The 23,154-nt window shown below is 40.6% G+C and overlaps 1 protein-coding gene across 5 annotated transcripts in view; it reads left to right on the top strand.

Annotated features, from left to right (window-relative positions):
* Positions 1-23,154, top strand: part of abcc1 (ATP-binding cassette, sub-family C (CFTR/MRP), member 1) — a 68,923-nt gene that overhangs the window by 645 nt on the left and 45,124 nt on the right. For all 5 annotated transcript variants that reach the window (XM_036589240.1, XM_036589241.1, XM_036589246.1 and 2 more), the window contains exons 2-9: positions 5,478-5,654; positions 7,560-7,685; positions 9,089-9,226; positions 10,659-10,784; positions 10,872-10,933; positions 14,284-14,415; positions 19,672-19,899; positions 22,509-22,686. In XM_036589240.1, the coding sequence (XP_036445133.1) occupies positions 5,478-5,654; positions 7,560-7,685; positions 9,089-9,226; positions 10,659-10,784; positions 10,872-10,933; positions 14,284-14,415; positions 19,672-19,899; positions 22,509-22,686 (1,167 nt within the window). The remainder of the gene's footprint in view (positions 1-5,477; positions 5,655-7,559; positions 7,686-9,088; positions 9,227-10,658; positions 10,785-10,871; positions 10,934-14,283; positions 14,416-19,671; positions 19,900-22,508; positions 22,687-23,154) is intronic.

Genomic DNA, 23,154 nt, shown 5'->3' on the forward strand with positions numbered 1-23,154 from the left:
TTATTCTTCTTGTTCGAATTCTCCCGTTCCACCTTAAATGGCCCAGCAAGTACATGTATACTGGAAAATTCGCACAACAATCTGGCGAATAAGACATATAAAAGTTTGGCAGAGGCACTAGAAGTGTAACTGCTGCCCCATTTAAGGTGGAACGGGAAAATTCCAACAAGAAGCTGGCGAATAGGAAAGGAAGCCCAACTTAAGCCTCGTGTCGAGCTTCTTGTTTTTCCGTTTGATTGTAAAGCGATGCGTTTACTTTATGGCAGCTGTGATGTTTGAACAGATATTTCAAGTTCATTGCGTCAGTTCAGTTAAAGGGGAACTCCACCGGTCTTTTAAAATTCCTGCATAAATCAGTGGTTCGGATGTCTTTACAGTGGTGGTGATGGGAACCAGGGGTCGCCATGACTACAACACAGATATAGACATTTTATTTACTATCCAGAACCACCAGTGAACCTACACGAGTCTTCTGAGTTTATATGGAATGTTGATGATGGAAAATAGTGGAAAATCTGAAATAATAAGTTTTCTTTGGGGACTATTTTGCCTCACAGCGCCCTGCATATTATGTATCCCTCCACCATGAATGGATCTTAAATCTTCTCCAAACTATCATAAACAGTGTCTCAGTCATCAGGCAGTGAATTCATAACCATTTCATGTAGTAACTTTCTGTGAGGGAGCTTTTAGAGGTGGACGTCTGGTTCCTATCACCACCACTGTGAACAGTTCTGACTCGGTAAGTTTCTCTAGAACAGAGTATTTCACAGTTTATTTACACTCTTGAAAATGATGGTCCTTCAAGGGTTCTTTAGTAAAGAAAGTGGTTCTATATAGAACCATGAACACCCTTTGCATAATTAAATGATTCTTTGCATCGTGAAAAAGTTCCTCAGATTGATGGAGAATGTGCTGTGGAACGATCTATATGGAACCTTTTTGGAAAAGGGTTCTGTATAGTGCCAAAATAGGTTCTTCTATTGTTACGAAGCTTTTGTAGACGGTTCTATATGTAACCTTTTTGAAAAGGGATCTATATAGCACCAAAAAAACGTTCTTCCATTGTCAAGATGTTTATCCTGTGACAATAGAGGAACCTGTTTTAGTGCTGTTTACAACCCTTTTCAAAAAGGTTCCATACAGAACCGTCTACCGCACATTCTCCGTCAATCTGAGGAACCTTTTCACGATGCACAAAAACATTTAATTATACAAAGGGTTCTTTGAGTGTTCATGGTTCTATATAGAACCACTTTCTTTGCTAAAGAACCCTCATTTGTAAGTGTGTTGAACAGAACATTTCACAACTCTGAATGACTCTGTTTACGAATTAACCATTTAATCGTGTAGAACTTTTTGGAAAATTGGTGGACTTCCCCTTTTAATGCAGTCAGCTATTTTAGAAGTTCAGTTCACGAGTGCTGGAGCTGGAATACAGCGAGAGCAGACGGACAGCGTGGTTAAATATGTAAATTTGACACGTTTTCAGCGTGCGGAGATGATTGAGATCCGAAACCCGCACGCGTACCTTTCTGTGAGGTTGTGCTGTGAAACTGCAGTGAAATAAACACTCAGGAAGAGGTTAAAGTAGCTTAGCGACAAACCAGCATTGAGTAAAAACAGTCTGAAGTGGAAAAACTTGAGTGCTGAGTTCCTCTAAAGCACTACAGTGAAACCTCTCAGCCCACCCAGCATATATCAGCATAGGAAGTCTGGCTGTATTCTTCTCTTTATTGGACCCTTTTGGTCTAAAATGCTAATACTCCAAAAAGTGAGCTCAGTAAAGCAGGCCAGGAGCTGAAACAACCCAAACAAAGGAATTAGGAAGTAAATATTAATGACTAAAATGGAACTGAGTGAAAGGAAGATTACTAATATAGCCTAGTAGAAGTATTAGCATGTGAAAATATGGACCTGAGTAAAGGGAAGTACTTATATTGAGTCCTATAGATGGAATTCTACTACATTGCATTGATTTTTCCTGATCTAATGCACTTTTCTCCCAGGTTTAGTTAGTGTGAACAGGTTCATCGCCAAACTCTACTGAACTTGCTGTAATGTAATCGACCTTGAGGAAATTCTGTGTTGTTTACATCCTAAAAATAGACCTTATTGGCCTTTGCAGATGTTCTACGAGCTACTTTTTCCACTATAAATCAGGCTGGTTGTTGATGTGTGCTGCCTTTACGAGCCTTTACGAGGGAGGAGGTATATGTGCTGAGAAGGGCTGAATGGTGTGGACGCAGTGCCGGGTGGTGATTGTATTGCTGCAGACTGTGGTTGCAGAGTGCCGCGCTGTATGTTAAAACCCTGTTAGAGAGGGTTTAATGTGATTTAAAGATTGTTTTTGACCAAAAGTCTTAACATATGTTGGAAAACATGAACACTTTAATTCATCAGAACACCTACAGAAACTTATCTGGAGCTGTGATTGGTCAGCAGTATTTTCCAGTTGTGTCACACTGTGATGTGTCAAATATATATATATATATACTTAGAAAACACATTTTCAGAACCTAACGTTACTACTTATTTAGCTTTTTATGCATTTGAGCTGTTTTTTTTAAAAGCAGGGGAATCTCAGGCAGAGGAACTCCACCAGTTTTCCAAAATTTCTGTATAATTAAATGGTTAAGATGTAAACAGAGTCGTTCAGAGTGGTTTGGTGTGAAACGCTCTGTTCTAGAGAAACTTACTGAGTCAGAACTGTTCACAGTGGTGGTGATAGGAACCAGACGTCCACCTCTAAAAGCTCCCTCACAGAAAGTTACTACATGAAATGGTTATGAATTCACTGCCTGATGACTGAGACACTGTTTTATGATAGTTTGTGGCCTAAAACATATAGTTTTAAACTCCATTCATGGTGGAGGGATACATGCAGGGTGCTGTGAGGCAAAGTAGTCCTCAAAGAAAACTTATTATTTCAGATTTTCCACTATTTTACCGTCATTAGTGTTTCATATAAAACACGTGTAGGTTCACTGGTGGTTTTGGATAATAAAAAAGGATGCTGAATACATCTCAATGGCTGAATTATGCAGATATTTTGAAAAATTGGTGGAATTGCCCTTTAACTGTTAGGTCCTGGATGCCATGTTTAAAGTGCATTAATTTAAAAAAAAAAAACAACTGTGTTGCAAAATGTACAGAACATTGTCATGGATGTGTCTATATATCTATTAATATTACTAAATGTTATAGCCTCTTTTTGTTTCCTCTCCTTTCTGTTAAAGACTGCGCTTCCCCACTTGTAATGTAAATTTTTTTAGGGAGAATTTAGGATCCTAATCTTAAGAGAAAGTCAGAAATTTTGATGATTTAGTTTATAATGAATATTTATTTCATTCATTTTGTATCTAGTTTGTAAAACCCTCCCCCCTTTTTTAAGTTCTAAAGTAATTTAGTTTATATATTTTTTTAATTCATAACATACTGTTATTGATATCGACAGTATTATGTGAATTTTGACATTTTTTTTCTTTTCAAGAGATTTTCCCCAATAAAAAGAAAATTACCAAAAAAAAACCCCAACTAAATCTGATATGAAGTATTATAGGTTGACACCTATGCTGATATCGATAACGTTGCCAAGCATTAAAAATGATCACATATCCGTATTGCACCTCATATCAGCATTAAGGCTGGGTGATATAGAAAAAATACAGTATCACGATACTTGAAAATGTATTCACGATACTTGATACTTATCACAATATTATGTTTTTGGTAAGTGGAACAGAAAAGTTTGATGTTAGAACAGAAGAAAAGCTCCAGCAGTGCCACATTTTCAGAAATAATGTCAAAATGGTGAATATGTAGATTATATAATGATTTTTATTGAATATTTCACACTCTGCCCTGCATTAAGCCCAATTAAACAGGTCTAATCATGCACTCTTTGTAATGCCACATACAGCTGATCAGTGTTATTTTCTGACGATCTCCACGATATGCTCAGAAATGCGTGTTGTAACATCATTTATCACGATAATTATGAAGTACCGTCATATCGCCCACCCCTAATGAGCGGCCTGTCTTTGTTTTAGAATAAAGGAGTCTCTGTTCTGGGTTATAAACTCTTCTTGACCAAACTCACTCATAGGATTCACTTCACTTCCCAGTAAAGGGTTCTTCAGTGTTTATAGAGCTTCGCTCTCCAGCACAGGTCATTAGTGTGGTGTGCACTTAGGCCTCGGTCTGTACACTTATCCCTGTATTTATGTTGTTTCCATAGACGTGGGCACCAGCGTTGGTCTCCGTTTATTTGGTTCCAGCGAAAGAATCCATTATTTAAAGTTTCTCAAAGTGAGGGGGTCCGACTGCAGAGCCGCAGTCTCACTCCAGCAGTTTCAGGCTAGTGGAACGCAATGTCCTTGTAGGAAAGTTGAGTGGTTTGAGCATCCCATTCATTTCAACCAGTGGCCGGTCTCCTCATTTATAGTGTCTCTGATGGGATACTGCTGCCAGTATATGAATCAACCACTGGTAACTGGTTAAATTGTCCCATTCCACCTTAAATGGTGCCTGAGTCGCCAGAATGTAACTGCTGCACCATTTAAGGGAAAATTCAAACAAGAAGCTGGCGAATAAGAAGCGACTTCAGCCTCGTAAAAAGTCGAACGTTGAGAGACATTTTACAATAAACTGTTCTACTTTTGAGGAAAAGTTTCCTGCTGGAGATGCGAGAAAAGCAGCTACAGCTGAACTAAAGCTTAAAGCAGAGCAAAGTAAGTCTGAGTTTTAGTTTATATTATATTTTTAGTCTATATTAGTTCATCAGCACATACTGAGACACATTTACAGCCAAGATGGTGAAGCAGATATAAAATGTTGTGGTTTCCAAGGTGGACTGATTTTTGTTGAAAGGACAAAATGGCTCTTAACGTTTGGGTTGCGACCCCTGCCATAAGCCAAAACACATTACAAAACCACTCTAAGGGTTTTTCAGTAGGGATAAGTTCGAAAACAGTTTGTTTTAGTCTAAAGCTTAATATTGTGCTCAGTTTAAGCTGCTTAAGGTAAAGTATTATTCCTGCATGCATAATGTAATTGTACACATAAAGACCCGTATTAAGGGTTAGTTAACTGAGCTATATATCTACATAACCCATTAGACTAACCAGAGCCACTTAAGCAGTAGTTTGTGTAATATTTACTCAGTGAATCTCTATATTGGTTCAAACCAAAGTTTGTTTTAGTCTAAAGCTTATAATATAACATTAGCCCAAAACATTCATCACAAATTTATTGGAAACCCACATAAAACGGCTGAAATGTTGATTAGTCTAAAACTCGCTAAGGAAAACCAAAACAAGTGTCGGTGCATGAGCTGAATGCCACTAAGCTTGAAGCTGCTGGCGTGAAACTGTGGCTCTGCAGGCAGATATTATTGGACAAAGTCCTTAAACAAACCCTTTTTTCTTCACTCGGTTGTGACTGAATGAATAATGACCGTCTCTTTATGTTCCCAGGATTGGAACCGCACATGGCACACGCACAACCCAGACCTGACCCAGTGTTTTCAGAACACTGTGCTGGTCTGGATCCCCTGCCTCTACCTCTGGCTGTTTGCTCCGTTCTACTTCTTTTACCTCAAAAGCCATGATCGTGGGTACATATGTATGACCCACCTCAACAAAGCCAAAACAGTGAGTATGAAACACAACAGCATGTAACGTTAGGCTTAAACTTAATGTGTTTTTAATGTGTATTTAAGGTATTTATTGATGTTTTTCATTGGAAAAGTGTCATTAAGCCTTAAAAAAGATGCACATAGTCAGTTATAACATCTTTCATTTCATATGATTTTATTATGATCTGAATACAGATAAAATGTACAAGTAAAAACCTTATATTTAACCTCTTCAACTCCGTGGGACCACCGGTGGTTCCAAAACGTACTTCGTCATATTCTTCATAACTTTCATATTCATAAGCTTCATTCTAAAGGTGGGGGTCGTATGAGAGCTGTAACTGTCTTCTTTCCAGTCAAATAGATGGGTGATGTCATTTTAAACCCTTATAATAAAAGAAGCTGAACTTTCTCTACTGAAAGTCGACCCGTTTTTCCACAAATCAGGACTATAAACTATAAACAGATGGCGTCTCTTCAGTGATCTGCTCTGTAAACATTATTTTTATAAAATAATACAAAGAGCGTCTAAGATTTTTGGCTTTCAGCAGTAAATTGTAAGCATATAGCAATATGTGTATCATAAAACACTTCTGGTAATTTGAGGGGAGCTTTTACAAAAAATAAATAAATAAAATAAAAATTACATTTATTTCATGCAGTTACTGAATAATTTGCCTTATGATTTGATCACGTAAATTCAGATGGACAAACCCAAATATACCCTGGAGAATAAAAGGTTAGCGTGCATAATATCTGTTAAAAGCAGTTGGCTGTTTTAAATACTGCCCTCAAGATTAAAGGTGCACTAAGTGAAGTTTAGTCTGTGTTGTAGACAAATCCAATTACATATTCATAGAGGTGGATTGTTTTAAAGGTACCTTTTTTATTGCGGCAGTTTTATGGCTGAGTCTGATTTGGTCAGACTCTGAAGATCAGACTACACGTTTGGCGAATGGTGTTGGGTTCATTTCTGGCTGATTCCAAGTTGTTCAGCTGTTCTTCTGTCACAGCTGCCGACTGAAAAGCTGCTCAGTGGTGATGACAGTTTGGGAATTTAGTGTCGTCTCATCTTCAGAGTCTGACCAAACGGCTGTCGGTCAAATGTGATCTTAAAAGTGTCCATTTTCTGTTTGTGGCAAAGTAAGAAGTAAAAACGTTCAAATGGCTTGAGCGTCTCCTACAGCTGTCAAAGTCGTTGCTTAGCAACGGCGTCTCAGCGGAGTGATAGTATTTGTGTTTATGAAATAACAGCACGGTTAGAGCGCTTCTCAACCAATCAGCTCGCGTGGCCGGAACTGACCGTTGTATAAGATATAATAAATAATACTGATCGAGTGACTGAGTGAAATGGTACCTGGGGACCCACAGCATCACAGCTTGTTCAGGAGCCTGACAGCTTGTAGGTAGAAACTCTTCTGTAATTCAGAACAAGCAGCATAGTTTCCATATGTGGACTAGATAACGACCACATGGTACACTTTGAAATGTTTTTATATAACATCAAGCTCTTTTATGTCAAAAAAGCAAGGAAAATTGAGTTCTACTCAACTTCTGATATAAGCCCTTTAAAAATGCCTTCAAAATGTGTCAAAGATTAGTGCACTGACATGGAAATGGAACATCTCAGTAGAAGAAATCCTATCATTTTAATTGCAGTAGTAGAATATATATAAGTATATATATATATATATATATATATAAGAGAAAAGCTTTCACTCCTAGCAAACCTCCCTGTAACACTCCTCACTTATGATCTCGTTTACTTTCAGTGTTGCATCAGTTTGTCTGAGGATCCTCTGTATGGTGTGATCTGCTTTAGGTCTTTGTGAAACAGCAGTGGTTCTCCTCTTAGTTTCTCCTTGGAGTGTTTGTTCAAGATAATTTTTCTTATCTCTGTGTTTTTCTTCTCTCCTCGTAGGTTACTGGGTTTCTGCTATGGATTGTCTGCTGGGCAGATGTTTTTTACTCTTTCTGGGAAAGAGGCCGCGGAGTCGCGAGCGCACCCGTTTACCTAGTCAGCCCCACAATGCTTGGCATTACCATGGTGAGATATTAGTATAGAAAAAAAAAAATTCAGTGCTTCTTTCAGAGAAATGCTACAATTTTAGATTGTAGACATAACTGCGATCTTAAAAATGAGAATGATGGTAATAAATAGTTCCTTGGCCATAGAAGGCCAGTTGATTAAGTCCACCTCCTTGTTTCTACACTCACTGTCCATTTTATCAGCTCCACTGACCATATAGTTCCACTCTGTAGTTCTACAGTTACAGACTGTAGTCCATCTGTTTCTCTGCATACTTTGTTACCCTTCTTTAATGGTCAGGACCCCCACAGGACCCTCACAGAGCAGGTACTATTTGGGTGGTGGATCATTCTCAGCACTGCAGTAACACTGACGTGGTGGTGGTGTGTTAGTGTGTGTTGCACTGGTCTGAGTGGATCAGACACAGCAGTGCTGCTGGAGTTTTAAACACCTCAGTGTCACTGCTGGACTGAGAATCAGCCAACAGCGTTCTGTGACCGCTGATGAAGGACTAGAGGATGACCAACACAAACTGTGCAGCAGCAGATGAGCTCTGACTTTACATCTACAAGGTGGACTGACGAGGTAGGAGTGTCTAATAGAGTGGACAGTGAGTGGACACAGGGTGTTTAAAAGCTACATATTGTGTAAAAAAAAACAAAAAAAAACAACTAAAATAACAAATCCTGTTTAGTCTTCAGTGGAAAAACCTGAACCAAAAAATATCTCCAGGCACAAATTTTCATATTCCAAATCATCTTGTTTTCTGGGTGTTATGGAAAGTAAGGTGTGTTGCCCACTGTGATGGCCAGCGGCAGAGTGCAGTAAAAGAACTTGAGAGAAGCGCAAAGGTAGCTGCATAAAAAGCTACTGAAGTACTGAGTAACGTCTAGAACTGCAGTGAAACGTCTGAGAACATCCAGCATCTATCAGCACAGGAACCATGAGAGCGCAATTGGCTTTTTATTCAAATTTTCCATTCTGTCTTAAATGGAACTGAAGCTTTACAGCTCCATTCTCTCCTTCTTGGATCTCATTGGTCTTAAATGCTGAAGTGAGAGAAGTGCTCAACAGTAAAGCAGAACAGGAGCTGAACCAGCACAGGAACTAAATGTTAATGACTAAAGCTGTGGAAAACGTGGGTTACTGTTCTTGCCAGTGTACTTAAGTAGAAGTAGGTATCATTCAAAAATACTCAGGAAGGTACAAATTAATCAAAATGTGATTGCAGTAAACAGAACTGGTTCCTGCAGAGCTCTGGTGAGAACACACTGAGCGTTTAGGGATTTGTTCTGCCCTCTTTTATTCTTTATTTACATTATTTGCATGCTGATCTCAGAGAAAAGCCACAGGCCGTTATCTAAAGTGGATCTAGTCACAGTCAATGTTTGTTTGTGTGTGTGTGTGTATTTGTCCTACAGTTGCTGGCTACGCTGTTGATCCAGTATGAGCGGATGAAGGGGGTCCAGTCCTCTGGGATAATGCTCAATTTTTGGCTGGTTGCTATGGTCTGTGCTACAGTTACCTTTCGATCCAAAATCCTGCAGGCGGTTAATGAGGTGAGCCTGAAACTACAGCGTAAACTGTCCACCACTGCTCAGACGTTGATGATAATACAGTGAGACGCAACAAGTATTTAGAAACTTTTTGTTTTTTTCCCCCCAGTGTGTGTGTGTGTGTGTGTGTGTGTGTGTGTGTGTGTGTGTGTATATGTGTGTGTATATATATATATATTAAATACACATATGTTAAGTATCATGATTAGGGCCGCACGCTAAATCGTATTTTTATTGTTATCGCAATATGAGCTTCCATGATAAACACATTGTTAGAGAAGCGATGAGAACAGATCTATTTACCTCACACATGCAGTGCCAGAGAGTTGTTGTTACGTTACTGGCACAGACCGGTACAAGCCTGCTTCTCTGCGCTGGGACTAAACCTCCTCTCCCACACGGGAGATGAGTAACTTAACCATTCAGCCAAACGGCAGCTACAAAACACACTCAGAGACCTTAAAATGTCCCCATAACTCAGTTTTAATGGAAATCCAACTACAAAACACACACTGAGACCTTAAAATGTCCCCATAACTCAGCTTTAATGGAAACTTAACTACAAAACACACACTGAGGCCTTAAAATATCCCCATAACTCAGCTTTAATGGAGATTCAACTACAAAACACACACTGAGACCTTAAAATGTCCCCATAACTCAGCTTTAATGGAGATTCAACTACAAAACACACACTGAGACCTTAAAATCTCCCCATAACTCAGCTTTAATGGAGATTCAACTACAAAACACACACTGAGACCTTAAAATGTCCCCATAACTCAGTTTTAATGGAGATTCAACTACAAAACACACACTGAGACCTTAAAATGTCCCCATAACTCAGCTTTAATGGAGATTCAACTACAAAACACACACTGAGGCCTTAAAATGTCCCCATAACTCAGCTTTAATGGAGATTCAACTACAAAACACACACTGAGGCCTTAAAATGTCCCCATAACTCAGCTTTAATGGAGATTCAACTACAAAACACACACAGAGACCTTAAAATGTCCCCATAACAATACCGTGCAGCCCTAAGCATGATACAGTGTCTTTGCTGTATCGCCTCTACACTCTCAGGAAAAAAAGGTTCTAGACTGTTACTGGGGTGGAACGCTCAAGGCTCCATCTCAGTACCTTTAGTCAGGGAACATAACTGAACCATAACCCACTGAAATGATATGTTCTAAGCTGTACTGACTCCACACACCCCGTCTCGTCTCCAGGCTTTTATTTTACTGTTCTGTTTAAAACATTCGGTTATGAAAAGGTACAAATACGAACTTTTCACCTGGAGAAACTTATTTAAGGTTCACAATCAGACCTTAAAACCACTGTTGGAGCTTTGAGGGAACATTTACACTGTTTGTACCTTGATAATTAAAGTGTGCTTTGAATGTTGATTCTGTACATTCTCTCCTCTTCTTAGCCGGCCACAGTAAATGTATTCAGATACACCACCTTCTACATCTACTACGCCCTGCTGCTGATCTCGCTAATCCTGTCCTGCCTCTCAGACCAGCCTCCTCTGTTCTCTCAGGCAGTCAAGGACTCGGTGAGTACAGTCATCAAAGCCAATTTCTGTCTGAATTAGACCGCTGACAGATGATGATGTGGTTAACAGGGTTGTTTGTGTGTGCAGAATCCGTGTCCAGAGGCTGGAGCTTGTTTTCTCTCCAAGATCAGCTTCTGGTGGATCACAGGGTGAGAAAAACAGTTGGGAATTGATTTTAATGCGATAGTTTGGCAACAATTTGCACTATTTTCCATCTTAACCAATGAACCAAGACATGTTTGGCGTCTAAGAGTTGCTTCAAGGCTAATGTGGCCAACAAGCTATAGACGTTTACCCCACCAGTTAGCATAGTGCCAACTGCATACCTCAATCATCACACTTGACTCCAACCCGTGTGGAGTTGTTAAGTAATCTCCAAGTCCCTGTTTACACCTGGTTCTTTCATGCTTCTCGAGTGATCAGGACTAAGGCTGGATAAAAATAGTCCACATATGAAAGCAGGTGTAAGTGTGTCCATTTAAAACAGATCAGTCACATCACTACAGTCACATTTCAGACAGATGTTATACGACTGTAAATCTCTTTGTCTTTTCAAACCACATTCAGCAACCCAAACCCCTCCCAGTGCTGTAGCCACGCCTCCCTCTGCTCCTCTGTATATGGGGAAGACTCCGCCCACTGGACTGCCACCTCAGTACTGAAACTCTTTAGATTCATTTTAAGTTTCAGCTTCTTTTTCGCCAGCTTCTTGTTCGAATTTTCCCATTCCACCTTAAAAGGTGCAGCAGTTAAGAACAAACTCAGGCACCTCAACTTATTGTTCGAATTTTCCCGTTCCACCTTAAGAGGTTCAGCAGCTAGACTACGTTCTGGCGTCTCAGCTTCTTGTTCGAAGTTTCCCGTTCCACCTTAAAAGATGCAGCAGCTAGGCTATATTCAGGCACCTCAGCTTCTTGTTTGAATTTTCCAGTTCCACCTTAAAAGGTGCAGCAGTTAAGACTACATTCAGGTACCTCAGGTTCTTTTTTCGACTTTCAGTTCCACTTTAAAAGGCGCAGAAGCTGGACTAGGTTCTGGTGCCTCAGCTTCTTGTTCGAATTTTCCAGTTCCACTTTAAAAGGTGCAGCAGTTAAGACTAAATTCAGGTGCCTCAGCTTCTCGTTCGAAGTTTCCCGTTCCACCTTAAAAGGTGCAGCAGCTAGGCTATATTCAGGCAACTCAGCTTCTTGTTCAAATTTTCCAGTTCCACCTTAAAAGGTGCAGCAGCTAGGCTATATTCGGCACCTCAGCTTCTTGTTCGAATTTCCCATTCCACCTTAAAAGGTGCAGCAGCTAGGCTATATTCAGGTGCCTCGGCTTCTTGTTTGAATTTTCCAGTTCCACCTTAAGTGGTGCGATGCTGTGTGGACGGTCACTGTCTGGGGAGGGCAAAACAAAACATGGGGAGGTTTCGATGTTTTCACAGGGTGGGATTAACATGCACGCACTGCCGGACCGGCTATGGAAACAAAAGCGGAGAAGCTCAGATTACACACACACACACACACACACACACACACACACACACACACACACACACACACACACAGGGGGCGTGGCTTCACTCTCTGCTCAGGACTCTGTTACTCCACTATGTCTTTACATGGAAAATAGTTCTTTGCTGCTATATTAACGTTTAAAATGTCGTATATAGAACCTTTAAGCTTACCTGATCAGGCTAACCGAGGTCTTTCGATACATTCAGAGTCCATGTGGAAATGAAAGTCAAGTCTAGCCTGAAGGAGGTTTCATTAAGTAATTTAGTCTGCGAAAATGAAGCGCAAGCTGTTGATTCAGGATCAGGATGTTTTGACCTACAATACAACTAAACAGGAGTTTTCTTTCCTCTCTCTGATCCCAGATCTCGGACTGTTGTCAACCTGGTTTACCTCACAAGCTTTAAAATGGAAGCAAAACTATGTCTCTATATTTTTATTTGAATATTAGTATGTTTATGAGTAAGCCTGGGCGTCACTACACTACTTTTAAAATCCTAACAGTTGTCTAAAACGGAGCTCATCACAAACTGAACACCAGTTTGTCACAGAATGTCTTGTCTGTTTGTGGTGAGGCGCTCAGACTAGACGACAGGGCTGAGAGAGAGAATAACACAGAACAGGTTTGGGCTACGAATAAGAACTCAAACTCCCAGAACTCCTCAGATCACGTGACCCAAACAGAGCTGAACTCACTGGACCTGTTTGTGCTTTTATGTGCAGTGAAAGGCGTAAACTGGGGATTAATATGAGGTGAGAGATGCTGATATTACAGTGAGAGCTGGAGGAATATTTCACTACAGACCGGCAGCTGAGCTGAAACCGTAAAGGGAATTTATACATTATAAACATGATTTCAGCTCTTATCTGTGTTTTACACTCAGCTCCTCTGTCTCTGCTGTTAATACGCCTCTCTTCGTCTGATTCACCGCTCTTCTAGCTCTCTGATTGGCTGTTTGAATCACTCATTGAGTAAACCTCTGACCTTCTCACACTGCGGGACTTTTTTGAGTCAGAAAATATTAAACATGTTTGATAAAATCAGAGGGTCTAAAATCACTTCAGAGTTTGATTGGAGGACTAAAGATTCACTCGTTTCTCCTCTCACACTACAGATCATCCACACAGTCGGTCGATCTGGAGAGTCGCAAAGGGGCAAATCAGGGTTAAAATCTGGCAAAAAGTCATGTAGTGTAAGCCCAGCTTAAATAAACTTTTAAAGCCCAGATAGATAAACTTTTCTTCAGTGCCTGAAACGTTTGCAACATAATATACCTCAAAGCAATGACTGCTAAGTCTAATTCCAGCATGAGAAGTTTTGTTTGTTATACAAGGTGATTAAAAAAGATTCATCCGGTTTCAAAGCGCAATATATTTACAACCGTGAGGCGCCGAGGAACCAATCACAATCCAATTGTAAGAGGGGGTCATTGAGTTTCCGACTGTCAGTGGAAGATGGTTCCCTTCAGTCTGAGAGGAGATGAGACCCCTGAGCAGAAAGCGTTCTGCGTTCTCCACTTCAATAAGAGTGAATCTGTCATAACTGTGCAGTGTGATTTTCGTGGGCAGTGAAGCTCCAACAGCTCAGAGCGTTCGGCGTTGGTTCCACAGCACTGGTTGATCTCCAAAATCGCACTGAAAGAGCCGTGAGTGCAGCGACACCCGACATGCTCAATCCAGTATGGATGAATCTGACTATGGTGTTGATGTTGTCTGTACAGCTGGAGGAGGTTCAGACTGAGACCTTGTACAATTACATAATAAACTTTATGCTCATTTAAACTATTTACAGTTCACTGCATTGATCTGTAATGATTTATAACGGAAATAAATCATTTTGAAATCGGATGAATCTTTTTGAATCACCCTGTATTTAAGCGATCCTGGTCTGGTTAACCGAGGTCTTCAGGTGTGTTGGTTATTGTTGGTTTTGTCTGAAACAGAAACACTTATTAGGATGATTAAGGGCTTCATGTGAATGAGTGTCTGTCCTTCTGTTGCAGGATGATGGTGCAGGGCTACAAAAGGCCACTGGAAGAGAAAGATTTGTGGTCACTAAATGAGGAGGACCGCTCTCAGGCAGTGGTGCCACAGCTGGCGCGGTGCTGGGACCATGAATGCAGCAAGGTCAAAAGGTCAGACTCTGAGCTACGCCCATTTCACACCAGATGCGACGTGTCGCGGTGTTAATCCGGAACCACTCCGCGACTTATTTCACCCTGAACGCTTCGCAAAGCAAGAGCAGGAGCTGTTTGTGTTGCGTTTTCAGTACCACTTTAGAATATTACTACCCTTATAAAGCTTTTATGAATGGGTTTAAAAATAGCTTATTGTTGGTTATAAATCAGTTCATGCACACCTTAAAATCATCAATAAGCAGTAACAACACATAAATAAAAAGGGGAAACACTGACTTGTTTGCCTAACAGTGAACACACGTTCGTCTATGCTGTGAAAGTTCAGATGTTGCTGGTTACTGAACTTTCATTTTCAACAGTCGGTGTTAAACCCGGCAGCTTTATCTCATATTCATGTTCATCATATATAACAGCTTACTTTTGGCATTTTAATTAGTGTGTTATAACTGTTTATTCATGCTTTTTAAAGTGTTTATGAACTAATTAATAACATTAATAAACTAATTATAACCCATTCATAAACGCTTTTTAAGGGTAGTCTTATTCTAAAGTGGTACTGAAACGCCTGAATTGTCCGTTTATTACTCATACATTTTATGTAGATGACAAAGAGATCAACACTGAATCTTGACTAGCTGCCTTGACTGTTGCTGGCTTTCTCACCAGGTGTATATGAAGCTCTATGTGAAGAGGAGGAGATGCCTGCGTGTTCACAACATTAACGTACTCAATGGGTTAATATACAATAATATACAATATAAAATACAGTTGCTATAGTAAAATAACCAGCTGTGCAAACAATTAACTTTTGCCTCAACAGACTTATTTGCATAACGAACACTGTTTCAAACATTTCTTAGTCTTTTCCTGGATACATTTTGTTTCTGCACTCAGAACATGTTACATACACTGTTAGACATAAAGGTTCTGTTCAGGTACATTTTTACTTCATCAAGGTACAAACAGTGTAAATGTTCCCTCAAAGGTACAACAGTGGTTCTAAGGTCTGGCTGTGAACCTTAAATAAGTTTCTCCAGGTGAAAAGTTTGTATTTGTACCTTTTCATAACCGAATGTTTTAAACAGAACAGTAAAATAAAAGCCTGGAGACGAGACGGGGTGTGTGGAATCAGTACAGCTTAGAACATATCATTTCAGTGGATTATGGTTCAGTTATGTTCCCTGACTAAAGGTACTGAGATGGAGCCTTGAGGGTCCCACCCCAGTAACAAGAGGGGAACTGCCCCAGTCTAGTACCTTTTTTCTCAGAGTGTAGAACATATTGAACATAAAAGGTAAATTTTTTGGCAAAAAAAAAAAAAAAATCGAATGCTCTTTCAGCTGCACTAAACTGTCCTTTCCTGAATTGAGTCACGTGTCCCGTTCTCTCTCGGGGTCTCGTGGTCCTCAGTGCTCGGTTTGTGACTCCAGCATCCCAGATTAAAAAGGTTTTTAAGGCAGTGATGAAAGTGTAGAATAGACTAAGGAGTGAAACTAAAGCAGGAGGAAATGCAGGTGGACTAAAGCGGGAGGCGGTCTGTGAGAACCCCATAGTGAAATACGAACCTGAGCCGAGCTCAACACATGTTTGAGAAGTGACGTTAGAACATGAGCCGTCAGGTCCTGTCGGGTTCGGACAAATATTTCAGGCTCTGCTGAGGGTGCAGTCCAGAACCTGGACTGAAAAGAGAGCCATGAACTTGATCAGGATAAATTAGTGGTTTTATTCATCATGCAGTTGTCTCTGAAAGTGGCTGCTGACATTTGACCTGTTTCTTCTGTGTTGTTCTTTCACAGTGTTGTATTTTGGCACTTAAAGCATGCAAAGCTCAGAAGAAAGGGCTGGCACAGCATTTCCAGGAAATAGTAGCTTGCCAGGTGCATGAAGTCACTAATAAGAACCCCAAACAGTGAATTATGTGTTTAGCGTTCTGTTGAAAGGGAACCTTTGTGGGATTTTTTTAAAGAAAATGCTTAAATAATAATGCCTGAAGAAGGATAATTAACCCTCTGAGGTTCTTGATTTTTGTGCATATATTCTTAAAGTCACCTTTATAGGCAGTTGCGTATGACATGATGCCCACATATTCACACAGTCTTGGCTCTCTTTACACTTGTAGATAAAGGTACTAAACCATGCACTAGTTTTAAAACATTTGATTATGAAAAGGTACAAATACGAACTTTTCACCTGGAAAAACTTATTTAAGGTTCACAATCAGACCTTAAAACCACTGTTGAACCTTTGAGGGAACATTTACACTGTTTGTACCTTGATGAACGAGAAACGTACCTGAACAGAACCTTTATTTCTAACAGTGTATACTGAGGCCCTTTGACCTGCATCTCTGTGTACAGAGATAATTCTGTTTTTAGAAATTCTTAATGTCTCTTGTGAAAACACGGCTTTACTCAAGTGGACGAATTGTTTTGGTGCTTGAAATGGGTTCACCAAAGTCCAGGATCACAAAAACAGTGGAATATATGATTAAAATATTAGATAAATATGATCATCACTACTTTCCAAACCCGCTGCAGCAGCTTCAGCAGCTGTAAACTCTCTGCACGCCGTTTCACATGAGTCTCCGATGTGGACTGAGTGAAGAATGAAGGGTTTCCAGCGTGATGGTCAGTCCTTAGTGATTTCCTGAGTGTCCATCGGTCAGTTTCACACAGAATGTAGATGGACACACGAATCCACCAGTTCCACACAGTGAGAGGCAGATGACGTGTATCTCAGCCCCTCTTCATAGGCTCATAACTCCGGATGTGAGTCTCGTATGATCTCGTGATAAGATGGAATGGTTCCATCTACGTACAAGGACACAGTGGAGTGAAATAACGTTCCTCCAAGGAACAACATGGTGCAACGTGAAACAAAATGGACAGTACAAAGTGCAGCGTGCAGAAAAATTAAACTAGAAACAACACAATAAGTACAATAAATAAAACAGACATTAGACAGTGAACAGACAGGACAGTGCAGCACCGACACAGCACTCATTTCTGAGCAGGAGGTAGGGTTGTGGAATAAGGTGCGGAGATATTTAACATGCTGTGATCTGTGAGTTACGCAGTCAGATAACATACATGAGCTCAGCTGGGGGGGGGGTCACCTCACCTCACCTCACCTCGCACTCTCCAGAAGTCAACAACCATCTCCTTAGTTTTGTCTACATTCAGAGACAGGTTGTTGGTTCTGCACCAGTCTGTTAGCCGCTGCACCTCCCCTCTGTACGCTGACTCATCATTCTTGCTGAACAGACCCACCGCAGTCGTGTCGTCAGCGAACTTGATGATGTGGTTTGAGCTGTACTTTGCAGTACAGTCGTGAGTCAGCAGAGTGAACAGCAGGGGACTGAGCACACAGCCCTGAGGGGCGCCAGTGGTCAGTATGGTGGTGCTGGAGATGTTGTTCCCGATTTTGACTGAGTTGAACTGTTGAACCTGTTTAGAGCATCTTTCTTTAAAAGTGCATTTGCTGCAAAAAACATTACTAAAATGATTTGACTGATTCAGTTGTGAATCAAATCTCTGAGCCACCTGCAAAAAGATTTGATCCTGTTGCGCTGGTACGAGTGGATCAGACACAGCAGTGCTGCTGGAGTTTTAAACACCTCAGTGTCACTGCTGGACTGAGAAGTCCACCAACCAAAAATATCCAGCCGGCAGCGTCCTGTGGGCAGCGTCCTGTGACCACTGATGAAGGACTAGAGGATGACCAACACAAACTGTGCAGCAGCAGCAGATGAGCTATTGTCTCTGACTTTACATCTACAAGGTGGACTGACAAGGTAGGAGTGTCTAATAGAGTGGACAGTGAGTGGACACAGTGTTTAAAAACTCCAGCAGCACTGCTGTGTCTGATCCACTCGTACCAGCACAACACACACCAACACACCACCACCACGTCAGCGTTACTGCAGGGCTGAGAATGATCCACCACCCAAATAGTACCTGCTCTGTGAGGGTCCATGGGGGTCCTGACCACTGAAGAACAGGGTAAAAGGGGGCTAACAAAGTATCAGAGAAACAGATGGACTACAGTCTGTAACTGTAGAACTACAAAGTGCACCTATATAGTAAGTGGAGCTGATAAAATGGACAATGAGCGTAGAAACAAGGAGGTGGTCAGAATGTTGTGCCCGATTGGTGTATAGCACTAGTGTAAAATGTACCAACAGGCTCTTTACATATTTTCTTTCACGTACACATTTATAAAAGTACAATTTTATAATCCATCTTAACTTGTTGACTAGAACGCCGTCCTCCCCCACAGTGTCTGAGGGGCCTGTGATTGACGCCAAATGTTGGTCAAGCAAATACTCTGCAGACAGCAGACATTACTCAGCATTCGGTCAATAAAAGATGATGTCCTAGCAACCGTTTCTGTGCTGAGCAAGCAGGGAACAGAAGTAAACATGGCTGTGTGTGACTTATGTGCGTCCATAGCTCAGTTTTAAAGAGCAGACGCTCAGCAAATGTACACAGTGTCTGCTTAAAGCAACGGTCTGGTGAAAAATCTAATTTGCTCAGTCCCCCCTGAAAATGTGTTTTATGATCTACACATGTCGCTATATGCTTACAATTTACAGCTGAAAGCCAAAAATCTTACGCTCTTTGTATTATTTTATAAAAATAATTTTTCCAGAGCAGATCACTGAAGAGACGCCATCTGTTTATAGTTTATAGCCCAGATTTGTGGAAAAATGGGTCGACTTTCAGTAGAAAAAGTTCAGCTTCTTTTATTATAAGGGTTTAAAATTACATCACCCATCTGTTTGACTGGAGAGAAGACAGTTACAGCTCTCATACGACCCCCACCTTTAGAATGTAGCTTATTAAATATGAAAGTTATGAAGAATATGACGAAGTGTGTTTTGGAACCACCGGTGGTCTCAAGGAGTTGAAGAGGTTAATGGGTCTTATTCTACATTTCCTTTTTTTTTTTGTATCGTGTCTCGCCCAGGTTCACTCAAACTGTTTGTGTGGTTTTATGCATCAAAAACAGTCTTTAGTACATTTCAACATGGCCAGTTTCCATTTTGAGACTGTATATAAGCTCCTCTGTATTGTGCTGCTTTCAATGTGGGGCTGAAAAGGTGAATTTTGCTTTGTCGTCATCATTTAGGCTCATGTTATTTTGAAAATCTGGGGACTGGGTGAAAATCATGCATTTTGTGTTTTTAATGATGTATTTCTTTTGTGTTTTTCAGTGATGAACCTGCACCTCTTGTTCTGTTTTCTCCTTCAGGCCACATGAAAAAACCATGTATTCTCCCAAACGGTCGGCAATGGCTGAGAAGAAGGACGGGCTGCCGATAGAGGAGTCTGAGATTCTGATCATGAAAACGCCTCAGAAGAGCGGCAGTCCCTCTCTGTTCATCGCACTCTGCAGGACGTTCGGCCCGTACTTCCTCGTCAGCTCCTTCTACAAGATCATCCACGACATCCTGATGTTCGTAGGACCAGAAATCCTCAGGTGCCTTTTTTTTATTTTTATTTATTTTTTATTTTATTTTTTTAATTTTTTATTTTAATTTAATTTTTTTATTTAAATCTCAAACCCCTCCTCTGCTCTTTATCGTAGGGGTGGGCAGTATGATGATATATTATCATTATTGTGATAAATTGCGTCACGATACCGTTTTCTGGGTATATGATGAGGATGGTGCTTCTATAGCACAAGAGTCTGTAAACAACAACATCCAGTGTGTCCAACTGCATAAACTGCATAGCAACAGTGCAGCTGATTGGATGGCAGACCTATTTGCTATCATTCTGTTGTTTTAATGTAAAATATAATATAATATTATATATAGTATGTAGTGGTGTTGCACCGATACTGGCACTTAAGCACGGTATCGGTATTGCTGCTTCTGTCCATAATCACTCGTCTGCCACTGTGTGGTCACTTAAAGTCTGAATTAATGTTAGTGAGAGAGCCGAAGGAACCGCCAGAATCTTGGTGTATCGCCTTTAGCCTCAATTAAGCCTTTAGCATAGCAGCCTGTGCGTCGCCTGCGGTGCGCCTCCTTTGGTCAGCTGTATCACTCAGCAGCGGGGTCTCGCGTCCTGTCGCTTCAACCAGGTCAGAAAAAGCACTGAGAGTCGCCGATACTGACACGTCTGAGACAAACGACTCGAGAATTTTGGATGTGAAACAACATTCAGCTCCGTTTTGAGCCAGAGAAGCTGCTGTGTGCTGAAGTGTAAACACCACAGGTTTATCTGTAAACCGTTCAGCTCTGTTTTTAACTGTTTTGCACAATAAATAAAAATATTTTCCATTTACTTAAGATGTTAAACATGGTTCTTATTACTAGTTATATAATAGGACGTACTAAATATATACAGTAAATAAACACAAGTTTTCTTAAGCATCTAATAAATATAGTCCAACAAGTAAGTACCATCTAGCCAAGCTGAGTGTGTTTTATTTCTGATGCAGAGCACAGATTTTACCACATAAAATATTTAAAAAATGTAAATATCAGGACTTATAGGTGAGTTAGGTCAGATAGAGTTCTAGAGTATCGGTATCGGTACTCTGTATCGGTCAGTACTTAAGGATCAGGTATCGGTATCGGGAGGGAAAAAGGGGTACCTGTGCATCTCTAGTATATAATGTAAAATGTGTGTTTTAGCACAAAACTGCTCAACCTTTTAGTTTTTATAGCCTTTTTTTAATGTAGTTCTGTTTTGCTGTTGCATTATTTATACATTTCAGAAAGTGTACGTCACGATGCGTATCTAAAAACATCTAAGTATAGTGATGTTTCATTTGTGCTTATATGTACGTACAAATTCTGAGGCTTATTATTCACTTACTCCAATCAAGACGATGCAAAGAAGTTGGTTGTTATTGTTGTTGAAGTCGTTGCTTTTATTATTATACCTTAATATATAGTTATTGTATTCCAGTGAGTTACAAGTGTGATGAATGGTTCATTAGAGTTTCTGTGGTTTAAGAGAAGAGTTTGTGGTCCAGTGTTCAGTTGTTTACTTTCCTTCACAGCGAGCTGGACCTTCTCACGGTGGGAAGGTTTTACTTCCTAAACAGCAGCTGTGCCTTTTGTACAGAGTTTGCTTTCGCCTGCTGAATATGATCAAATTACCAATGAGCAGAACCCTCCCGCCGTCTCCGAGAGGCTGAACTCATTTACTCCTTTCACAGGCTGTGGCGTGTCTGTAAACTCATCAGTGAGGTTTTTATGGACCCAAAAGCAGCAAGACTGCATTCTGACGCTTACATAACCGCCCTGTAGCTCTGTTCAGCTCCTGCTGTGAAAACGTACACAGAAATTTGGAGCTTTAGGTTGAAACGGCTGTTTTAGATGCATCTAAAATTCTATTTACACAATAATCAATCAGGCACATGTTTATTTCTTTAATTTATCACTGGAGCTAACTGGTAGCGGAAGCTCGTGAGGACCAGTTAGCATGGTGCTAACTTAATCACACCCTCTTCTCGAACCATGTTGAGTTGTTAAGTAATCTGAAATAGCTGCCTAGGGCTATTTTGAGGTTACTCCAAAACACTTGGCGTCCAAATGTTCCTGTTTTAGTTTAACGCTGGAGCTTTAACATTGCTATCAATCACTAGAAGTCAATAGTCACCCAAATCTTTTCTGTAAACACATTCCTTGAGCTTAAACTGCTTCCAGACTTGTCAGTGTGGTTTAGAACAGTTTACCTGAACGCTGTGGTCAGCCACTTTAGACTGCTGGTGATATGCTGAATTCAGAGTACTGACTGCTCAGTAATGTCAGACACTAGAGGGCGCTCCTGAGCGAGTCTGTAATGAATATTAGCTTTTGAGCAAAATTGTTTGTAAAAGTTTGTACATTTTTTTTTTTTACAAAAAAGTGCTTGTTTACTCAACACAGAGCAGCATAAATACTTAAACAGTGCTGTATTCTGGCTCACCAACCAATCAGCTCGCAGTAGCAGTAATGCTAACCAATCTGCGCTCAGCCAGCGGCAGCGCCCACCACTCGGCGCTCAGCCTTCAGAGATGCTTTCCCATTCATGTTTCAACCAGCGACCCACTCCTCCTCTATAACGTCTCTGATGAAACCTCCTCTGCAGGCTGCTGATCCAGTTCGTGAACGAGTCCAGCGCCCCCTCCTGGCACGGCTACTTCTACACCGCTCTGCTGTTTGTGTGCACCTGCGTTCAGACGCTCATCCTGCAGAAATATTTCCACGTGTGCTTTGTGACGGGGATGAGGCTCCGCACGGCCATCATAGGAGCGGTCTACAGGAAGGTGAGGTTTGATGGAAGAGCCAAGGAATTTTTTTTTAGCGGAGAAAATAGACTAATTTTTCTTTTTCTTTGAACAGATCTCAGCTGTGATATTATGGAAATATTTTAGTGGTAAAGGGCAAAAAATGCCTTACTGCTGCCCTTAATTTGCTTTACTATTATATGTAATGGTATCTTATGTTTCTGTATCTTTAACGTGGAACCATCAAAGGAAAGTGAATTACTTTCTTTAATGTACGTTGTTTTTTGTTTATCATGCTGTTCACTTTTGAAGTCTGTGCAGTCCATATGTGGAAACTAAGCTCCTAAAATAATTTCCGTTTATGCATTTGGCAGGTGAATTTATCCAGAGTGGATTAGAATTTCTTTTTGTTAAACAGGTAGGTGAGCGTAGAATTAGGAGTCTTTAACAAAGACTCTTTCTAGTGTAGCATGGTGTGAGTGGGGAATTTAGCCCCAGTTACCCACT

This window comes from Colossoma macropomum, unplaced genomic scaffold (assembly GCF_904425465.1).
Source record: "Colossoma macropomum unplaced genomic scaffold, Colossoma_macropomum, whole genome shotgun sequence".
Lineage (NCBI taxonomy): Eukaryota > Metazoa > Chordata > Actinopteri > Characiformes > Serrasalmidae > Colossoma > Colossoma macropomum.